Raw genomic sequence first — 9,543 nt, forward strand, 5'->3', positions numbered from 1 at the left:
GAGGGTTTGTTATAAAGCATTTCGTAACTGTAGGTGCTCTTAGAATCTCTCATATCCCCTGTGAGCAATATACTTTACCCCCCGAAGCGTCAGAGATAAGAGAACTGAGCCTCATATCTCCAACATAATTTACCATCAGCTGTGTCGACATAGTGGGGATAAGAAAACCCACACGCAAGGCTCTCCGATGGCATTCATGCTATCGAATGTATATTTCCTCCCTGCCTATAGTCTCACCGGAACAAGGATCATATGAATACCAATCACAAGGAGGCATAGGGGTGATCTGTGTTATTACTTTCTTGCCAAGACGCGTGGCATTTTCTGACTTAGCCCTAATAATTGATCAACTACTTTTCCCTAGCATCCTATGCCGTAACTTTGAGATAGTCCCTGGGGTCTACTCAAAAAACGGCCCAGGTGGTATTAATGCGGTATGCGGTTGTCACTTCGGTATACCACCTGCAAATAATGCCATTACAGTCTGTCTCTCTTACTGCTGATCATCATAGCCTTTTTAGTTTCAATTTTTCAAGCAGAAGGCATGTTCTGGAACAGCTATGAGTGTATTCATTGATATCCCAACGACCGGGGGCTATGCAGGGAAAACCTTGCTAATACATAGGTTTTGCCTTGCTTGTAGCAGTGTCAACTTCTTTGGTTACATTATTGAATGATATGTACATTCGTATCTGTCGGTTCGGCTGTATACCCCTTGCAATGAAGACTTACATGATAACAACGCATGACTAGATCTGGTGGAAAGGTAATCTTACATAGTAGAATTTAGCACTAGTTAATTCATAGTCTGCAAGTCTTATGCATACACATTCGACGTGTCACGAGTTGAAATCTGAGACATGCGCTCGGATATCTGGCGGTCAAGGACGCAGGATTAATTCATGAAGTGGGACGGTAGTATAATATACATTCCTAGGGGTATTATCCTTGCGTTGATGCGTGCAAGGCCAGGGCTTATGCATCCACATATATTGAACAGTAATCAATGGTATCAATGGTGACCGTCGAATATCAATGACTCACACGCCGGATACTCGGCATGCAAAGATGGGGTTTCTAAATTGAGGTACGCATGACAAATGCCCACACAGCACATCAATTCCAAAAAAAGCGCGAATCTAATCCGATCGCGGGTTTGGAAGTTCATATTAGGGAGAGGCTGTCTTGCTCTGTTCGGGGTATCCAATCCTATGGAGTGGGGTCCCCGAATCAACCATAGGTGGTGCTGAAAATGCCTGTGGGACCGCCTTGCACCCTTTAGAGGCAATTGGCCAAGCTTTCCGTCTTGTCCAATGTGATATATTCAACACCACATATCGTTTTCTCTAGTTCTACTGCGGGTATCAAAGAGGCTCCTTGTCGGCCAGGGCTGGGAGACTCTACTCCCTCTTGTATTGGGGTAGTGTACCACACCTATATGCTTTCAACATTGACAATACCCCATCCGTTCTTATAGTCATACGCACACATGAATCAAGAAGACTTGCGATATATATGTATTGAGGCGTAGTAATGCCACTTAGATAAGCAACATTACCTCAATCAGTGGTTCGGTCTCAAGAAATAAGACACAAAGTATCGGTCCTCCTCACCATCAACTGGCTGGCTCACTTTATGGACTGGCGAGTGCAGGCGGTCGCCGCTTTCACGTTGCAGATAATTGGCGACGTTCACCAACACACAACCAGGCTTGGGATCAATCCACAACCACTCCTTTGTCTCCTTCGTCTGCATCTGACTCGCCCACTTTTCGCACCAGAGTAAGGTGACCGAGCCACCATCGGTGTGGGTAGTGTCGGGTACATTAGCAATGAATGCTTTGGTTGGCCCAGAGACAAACTTTAGTCCGGAATCGCTGTGTCCATCGGGGCGGTGAGCATTCTCTAGGACTGAGAGCTCATTCGGTCCGAGGCTTTCAGAAAGGCTACGAAGAACAACCCGTGTTATGCCGTCGCAGATGTTGAGAAAATCCAAGGTCGGCGCGGCGTCTGCAGCGAACGGGGCTGGTAAAGTGAAGCTGTTCTGTTCGTCTCGAGGGATCTGGTGGTGATTGTTCTTGATTAGACACTATATCCGAAATGAAATCCTATTAGCACACCTACTTCGAATGATTCGATGCCTGCTTTTTTGTAGCTATAGGTGTATGATTAGCTGACTAATGTCGGTCGTCGCCAGGAGTACCTCGAGGATAACATACCCATTGTCCACACCGTCTCGGAAAGCCTTCATTTTCTCGTCTAGAGGCTTGCAAAAGAACTCATGGCAATTCTTGTAGCTATTTTGCAGATAACCCGCGATCTTTGCCGAGAGATCATCGTTGAAAGCGACGTAGAAGAATCCCTGAGATTCGGCCGCCTTCAAAAGCTTGGCCGTTTCAACGGGGTCCGTTGCAACAAGTCTTTCCAGCTGGATGACGTCGAGATCAGCAACGTCCAAAGACCGATCTCCCACGATCGTAGTTAACTGCGAGCGAGCGGAAGTAACAGTTTGGGACATGATGGGCTGGACTGGATTCTGAGACTATGTGAAAACCACAAGCAGAGTGCTTATTTCCAAAGCAATTTAGTGATAGCCAGTCCATATAAGTCACAGGCCTCCCCAACAAACACGCGAATTGTTGTTATCGGTCATAGCACATCAGTGACCGCTATTTGAAATTGATTTAGATCAAGGGAGGCCCAGCACACCTGCTGCAAGGGATAGGTGGATGTACCGACACGTTGTAAATCACTATTACCTGTCGGACTGTTACGACCAGGCTGAACATATGTAACATTCCATGTCTCTCCCGCTTTTGGTGCCACGATCACTCACAAGTTATTTTTCTTCTGTTCTCCAACAAGCAATTGTGAATCCAACCCATCCATCATGATGCCCCCCGTCGAACTCCATGGGTCTCCCCTTCCAGACCCGGACACACCACTCCACGAGGTCTTTTCTCAGAACGTTGTGAGCTACCCAGATACAGTGGCTCTCATCAGCACTCAGCAGGCATCCAATCTCTACGGAATCCGGAGCCGGCCCATCGACAGCGCCAAAGAGGAGCCGAACTATCTACGATGGACGTACGGGGACCTCAATCGCGCAATTCAGCGACTAGTCCTTGGCTTGCAGAGCCAAGGTCTGAAGAAAGGTGACCCGTTAGTGATACTCATGCCAAATACCGCCGAATATGTCATTGCCACCTGGGCGGCCTACCAAATTGGCTGCGCCTATGTTCCCCTCAACCCCAAGGGCCTATCAAATCCTCGCGAGATGCGACACATGTTGGAGCTTGCAAGGGGAGTATGTCAGTCGGACGTTTTGTTCATCATAGCCGGAGTAGCCGATATGTGTGCGCGTGTTGAAGAGCTGACGTCGGGGTTGAACTGCACCAAGATACTGGTCGAAGGCGAGACGAAGGGGTGGATACCCTTCAACGAGCTGATGCAGAACTCAGCTGGCGATTCTCGACCAACCCTATGCATAGATGCTCACTCCAACCTTTCAGATCAAACGATCTTCTTCACAAGTGGAACGACATCGCTCCCGAAAGGGTGCATTATTCCATCAGCGTATGCTTTTGCATCCGCCTTGCGCTGGCGCCAAAGCGATGCCCCTATGCAACAGGGGGACCGGGTTTTATTCACCCTGCCAAATAACCACGGGCTCGGCTGGCTTTGGATCATATCTGCGTTCCTGAGCGCAGCCACGGTGGTGATCCCCGGGCCACGCTTCAGTCCAGATGCGGTGGCCAAGGCCATTCGGGAGGAGCAGGTGAGCCATGCTGGATTGGTGCCAACCATGCTGTATGCTTTGGGTAATATACCGCCCGCAGCCAGGACTCCGAGTTCGCTTCGGCGCATCATCATGGGAGGCTCTGCACCAACCGAGGAGGTTATCCGAATCTGTCTTGACACCATCGGTGCGTCGGGTGTGGAAAACATCTACGGTATGACCGAGGGTATCCTTGTCTCGTCTGGTGTCATGAGCCAAGCCAGCGACATTATCAAAGACGGACATGTTGCGATTGGCACGCCGTTTCCTGGCATGTCGGTTCGTGTCTACGTCAAGGACAGTAAAGTGCCTGCGGGGGTGGGAGAGGTAGGTGAGATGCACTTCTCCGGTGCTAGTCTTATTGACGAGTATATTGGAGGCGCCGATGAGAACTTCTACATGGGGGACGATGGCCGTCAGTGGTTCCGCACGGGTGACAAAGCCTTCATTGGCAGTGATAATCGCCTCTACCTGATCGGGAGGTACAAAGACACGATCATCCGCGGAGGCGAGAACATTGACCCGTCTGCCATTGAGGTGGTTCTGGGCCAAATCCCCGAATTCCATGCTCTTCAGCCTCAGATTGTGCGAGCACCGAACCATGTTGCGGGCGAGGTTCCCGTTGCCGTGGTGAAACAGAAAGTTGACGACCACACGGCCGATAGTCTTAAAAAGGCCATCCTGGAGCGGATGGGAGATCTTTATGTCCCGGCAGATGTGATACCAATACAGGCACTTGGACAGGAAACATACCCGACCACCATGGCAGGAAAGGTCCAGAAGACTAAACTAGAAGACTTAGTTCGGATACAGTTTGAGCGCCAGCATACAGACGACAATCACAGAATTGAAGGACCTATCTCCGGCCCGCAAGTGATGGAATCCTTGTGCATGGCCATCGAGAAAGAGAAGGGACACCCCCTCGACCTCTCCCTCGGAATGATCGAGCTCGGAGTCGACTCAATCATGTCCATCGCAATAATCAAGCGCGTCCAGATAGCAACCGGAGTATCCTTGCCATCAAGCCTGTTCTTCACGCAGGCTAGAGCCGGCGCAATCTGCCAACAGATCAGTTCGATCTCCGAGACGGCCGACTTCGCCAATTTCACCCCCATCATGGAAGACGGGCCTACCAATAAGTGCTTCTCTGTCCTACTCCAGGGCACCCCTCGACCAGGCGTTGCCCCCGTCTTCCTGACGCCCCCGGGCTCCGGAAACGCCCTCGTATACCGAACACTACCCAAGTTCGTCGACGACCGTGCAGTCTACAGTTTCGCATCGCCCTTCCTCATGACCAAATCCGAATCCACCTGGACGATAGAAGAAACGGCTACTATCTACGCTAGCACCATCCGCAGTATCGATCCGAACGGGCCATATATCCTTGGCGGCTGGTCAATGGGTACCGCCACGGCCTACGAAACGGCATACCAGCTGCACAAACAAGGGAAGCAAGTCCTGGGGATCTTCATGCTCGACTTGGCGTTGCCACGACCACCCCCGCACATCCCTGAGGCAACCGTTGAGTTATTCGAAATGATGGGAGTATTCCCCCCGATCCGCCGTAAAGGGAAGCCTGACGTGGAGGTTCCCGGCTTCCGGAGGCGGCATCGCGTTGCGGCGTACTACGCGAAGATGAAGTATCGACCTCGTCCGTTCGACATGGCCGAGAATGCGAGCCGTCCGCGCATCTTTATCATCTGGGCTGGGCATGGCGATCATGACAGGATGGCAGACATGGTTGGCGAAGCGAGGGATCTGTTGAAAATCCAGGGGCCGGGGACGAAGATGAAGATTAGCGATGACTGGCTGCAGACTCCGCGGAGGACTTTTGATGCTGGGGGTTGGGACGAGATGGTTGGGCCGGAGTACGTCGATTGGGGTATTGTAGAAGACGCAGATCATGACACGCTCATTGAGGATGAGATGATAGTGAGTCGCGTGCCCTTTACCCCTAGTCTGTGCCATTTGGTATGATTAACTGACAAAATCTCTACAGGTGGGTTTGACTCTGGGCATGATGGAGAAGACTATAGGTAATTGGGTGCGAGAAGTTGAGCTGAAACCCAATGGTTCAGGTTGAAGTACCCTCTTTGAGGAAGGTGTGAAGGCCGCAGTTCTAATTCAGTGGTAGTAGTATTAATACTGCCAGGTTCAGACACAAGAGAGACTCATAATAATTCATGTTGATCTTCCTGCGCTTGAAAGACTGATTTTTGTCCTTCTTCATCCAACCACTTCGTACTATACCAATCAAACTATCAATGTATATAAAGCCTGCCCAGGTTACCGAAAGTTCCCGTGCCATGATAGTTCTCTCCCAAACTCGTGCCCATAACCGAGCTCCCGCCCGTCATACGAGCACAGAACAGACACAGATCTGGCGTAATTCTTCGGTTTCAAAAGTGTATCCGAATTAAAGGCATTAGATAGACAGTACCCCCTTGTATCAATCTCGTCACGCATTAAGTCCAGCTTAGTCAATTTGATCTGCATCTCCTCTCCGGACGCCCCATTTGAGTATCCTGCGGGCGATCAGTTAAACCTCAGCCCGTCTCTGAACTTCGTAGATATCCCTGGGGGAGTGATGCAAAATTACGCAGTGTCAGGCAGCCACCGCCTTGCCAAGACATACTCTTACATTGGATGTTATCCTCGACGCTCCAGTAGAATAGTGAGACGCCCCATGGTCGTTGCATACCGCCCTTCCTAACCCTGTCTCGAGCGCATCGACTATCGGTTCGAGTAGCCCTACGATACACCGACAATTTCATGCAAAAAGAAACTGATAAATTCAATTTTGATTACCTGGTATTGGAATACCAGCACGCACAATGGTCGATTCCGGCACTGCACTCTCTGTCGGTAGAACGCAGATACCAGACATCGTCGGTAGACTCCGATAAATACAACCGTCACTCCACCAAATTTCTCTCCATCTTCATTGGGACCCTGATTATTTGCTTTACGCTTCCTTGATCAGAACACCCTTCTACCCAGCATGACAATTCAGAAGCCTTCCAATCTCTCCAGCCTAACCACGAGAGCCGTGGCATCCATCGGCGAATACGAAAAGGCCCACACCGAAACAGCACGACAGGATGCCCTTGCAAACGCAACAAGGCTCGTAAGAGCGCTCGAGAAACCTGCGGATGCGGTTTACAAGCTGTTCGCCTCGGTATGACCCGTTGTTAGCATCTAATTCCTACTTGTTACTGACGTATGCCGTGACTTGAAGCCTTCTGTGCCCATGGCCGTGAAGATTGCCCATGACATGGGTATATTCGCCCTGTTATCGCATACAACCTCATTTGTCACCTGTGAAGACCTAGCTACGGAGAAAGACGCTGACGTCCAGCTTGTGGGTAGGTATCACCCTTATCCACAGTGGTCTTGCACATGCTGATATAGATATACTCCGGTCGGCAGAGCGCATCATGCGGGTTCTCGTCTGCAACGGTTTCGCGCGTGAACTGAATGTCGGTCAATATGCACCGACCGACCTGTCACAACAAATGACCGAGCGGTTGACTATCGGAGCAATGGACTCTCTGTACGCATCCATCCTAATCCAGCTCAGGAACTCAGTGTTACACCCACTTTTGCATATCCGGTCTGACATCACGGATGTAGGTTCATAGACTTCCTCCCAATCATCCACAAAACTCCAGAATACTTCCAAAAGACCGGCTACAAAACTCCAGGCGACCCCACCAACAGCCCTTTCCAATACGCCTACAACACCACCGGTTCGTGCTGGGACTGGATGGCCCAGCACCCGGACGCCCTGGGCCGCTTTAACACATTCATGGAGGGCGGCCGAGGCCAGATCGCCCACTGGGCTCAATGGTTCCCCGTTCAGACGCAGCTACTAGATGGGGCGGTGGCGGACCGTCCGCTGCTTGTGGACGTGGGTGGGGGTCGTGGGCACGATATCCTCGGGTTCAAGGAGCGGTTTCCATCGACATCTGGGAGGTTGGTGCTGGAGGACTTGCCGTCTGTTATCGACGATATTCGGAGCCTCGATGGCGGGATTCGGAGTGTCAAGCATGACTTTTTCAAGCCGCAGTCTGTACAAGGTCGGTCATGCTTTCTACTATCGTTCTGTTCTGTTGCATCTCCTCTAGGGAACGACTAACCGATATTACCTACTGTAGGTGCGCGTGCGTACTATTTTAAGCACATCATGCATGACTGGTCAGATGAGCATTGCCGGACCATCCTGAAACACATTACCGCTGCTATGGAGAAGGGGTATTCCAAGGTCTTGATCGAGGACTACATTGTTCCGAACCTGAATGCTGGACCGAAGGAGACCCTGATCGATATGGTGGTCATGGTATGGTGTACGGGAGTTGAGCGGACGCGTCGCAGATGGACGGAGCTTTTGCAGTCGGTTGGGTTGGTGGTTACGAACTTCTGGCTGCCGGAGGGACATACCAAGGGTATTATCGAGGCTGAACTACTGGATACACCGAATACACCGAAGCAGGCTGTTGAGGCCTGATGCGGAAGACAGGGTGTTATGTATCTGTCGGCAAATAAGGGCATTCTGACCATACTGACTGCTATCACGGTGGGGTTCCAATACTAAACGCTCGCTTTTATTCAGTTCTAGAGTGTCGTAGTAGTGATAGTAGTAGTAATCCTCATTATCATGTCCTAGATCGTCTAACTAATTGGTCGCCCTGGGCCTCCTTCAACCACGCAGCCGCTCTTTTCTACACATCTCTTAAATGTTATGCGGTAGTCCGGGGACGTCGCGCCAAGGGTTGGGTAACATGCTAGGAGTGGTAATAGAGGATTATATAGAGGATAGTAAGAGAGAGTCTATACTAGAACTAATTACTAATCCTTAAAAGGATAAGAGAGTTAGAAGCTTATTGTTGGAATCTAGTAGGCATATTCCAGGTAAACATAACACCTACCAACACTTGGTATAGTATTAAATTTAATATTAGTAGATAGCACTGCTTCTTATAAGAATAATATATATTTTTCTAGAATTTTAGAGGCACTGTGATAGCTTTAAGAATATATTAAAGTCAAGAGATTAGAGATAGTGTCAAGACCCTAGGATCCCTTGGTGCTTCTGCCATACTAGTGTTAGTGACTTAGGTTATTCAAGGTGAAGAATGCCCTGCGATCTTCCTATCAGCTATTAATAATAAGTTTGTACTAACCTAAGATCTTATATAGTAGCCATGCTTACTATATTAATTAATAAAGTAATCTAATAGTCTGAAGATAATCTAATAAGCAAGAAGAGAAGTAAGATATGTCAAGTATAGAAATCTAAGCACTTGGATTAAGTATAAATAAGTAGAAACTAGACTAAATATATACTCAGACTTGAACTATATATTAAACATGACTAATTAAATTATAGATACAAGTAAATAAGTATTCTTATATATTCTTTATATTATATACTTCTTATCTACTCCTGGAAGTATTGTCAAGACCCTAGGATCTCTTGCTGCTTCTGCAGTACTAGTATTAGTAACTTAGATTATTTAAGATAAAGAGCACCCTGTGATCTTCCTATCAGTAATTTAATAATAAGTTATACTAACCTAAGATCTTATATAATAGCTGTGTTAATTATATTAATTAACAAGATAATCTGATAGCCTGAAGATAATTAATAAGTTATAGGGTCTTTAGGGTTTTAGGGTCATTAGGGTCATTAGGGTCATTAGGGTCATTAGGGTCATTAGGGTCATTAGGGTCATTAGGGTCATTAGGGTCATTAGGGTCATTAGG

The 9,543-nt window shown here is 48.6% G+C and overlaps 3 protein-coding genes across 3 annotated transcripts; 2 read left to right on the forward strand and 1 right to left on the reverse strand.

The window, feature by feature from the left end:
- Positions 1–1,547: 1,547 nt before the first annotated feature.
- On the reverse strand, positions 1,548–2,517 carry BDW47DRAFT_130527 (putative oxidoreductase, 2OG-Fe(II) oxygenase family; the record flags this gene model as incomplete). The annotated part of the gene is made up of 3 exons (XM_024817125.1): positions 1,548–2,061; positions 2,124–2,154; positions 2,219–2,517. 3 exons carry the CDS (start codon positions 2,515–2,517, stop codon positions 1,564–1,566), a joined length of 828 nt encoding a protein of 275 aa, XP_024667281.1. The 3' UTR covers positions 1,548–1,563.
- A 360-nt stretch (positions 2,518–2,877) lies between these two features.
- Positions 2,878–5,886, forward strand: BDW47DRAFT_130531 (acetyl-CoA synthetase-like protein). Its single transcript, XM_024817126.1, has 2 exons — positions 2,878–5,709; positions 5,777–5,886. The coding sequence occupies exons 1-2, from the start codon at positions 2,890–2,892 to the stop codon at positions 5,858–5,860; spliced, it is 2,904 nt and encodes a 967-aa protein (XP_024667282.1). The 5' UTR covers positions 2,878–2,889; the 3' UTR covers positions 5,861–5,886.
- An 892-nt stretch (positions 5,887–6,778) lies between these two features.
- BDW47DRAFT_130098 (S-adenosyl-L-methionine-dependent methyltransferase) lies at positions 6,779–8,284 on the forward strand (the record flags this gene model as incomplete). The annotated part of the gene is made up of 5 exons (XM_024817060.1): positions 6,779–6,955; positions 7,016–7,142; positions 7,207–7,330; positions 7,411–7,856; positions 7,935–8,284. The coding sequence occupies 5 exons, from the start codon at positions 6,779–6,781 to the stop codon at positions 8,282–8,284; spliced, it is 1,224 nt and encodes a 407-aa protein (XP_024667283.1).
- Between the last annotated feature and the right edge of the window lie 1,259 nt (positions 8,285–9,543).

Source organism: Aspergillus candidus (assembly GCF_002847045.1).
Source record: "Aspergillus candidus strain CBS 102.13 unplaced genomic scaffold BDW47scaffold_100, whole genome shotgun sequence".
In the NCBI taxonomy this organism is placed as follows: Eukaryota; Fungi; Ascomycota; class Eurotiomycetes; order Eurotiales; family Aspergillaceae; genus Aspergillus; species Aspergillus candidus.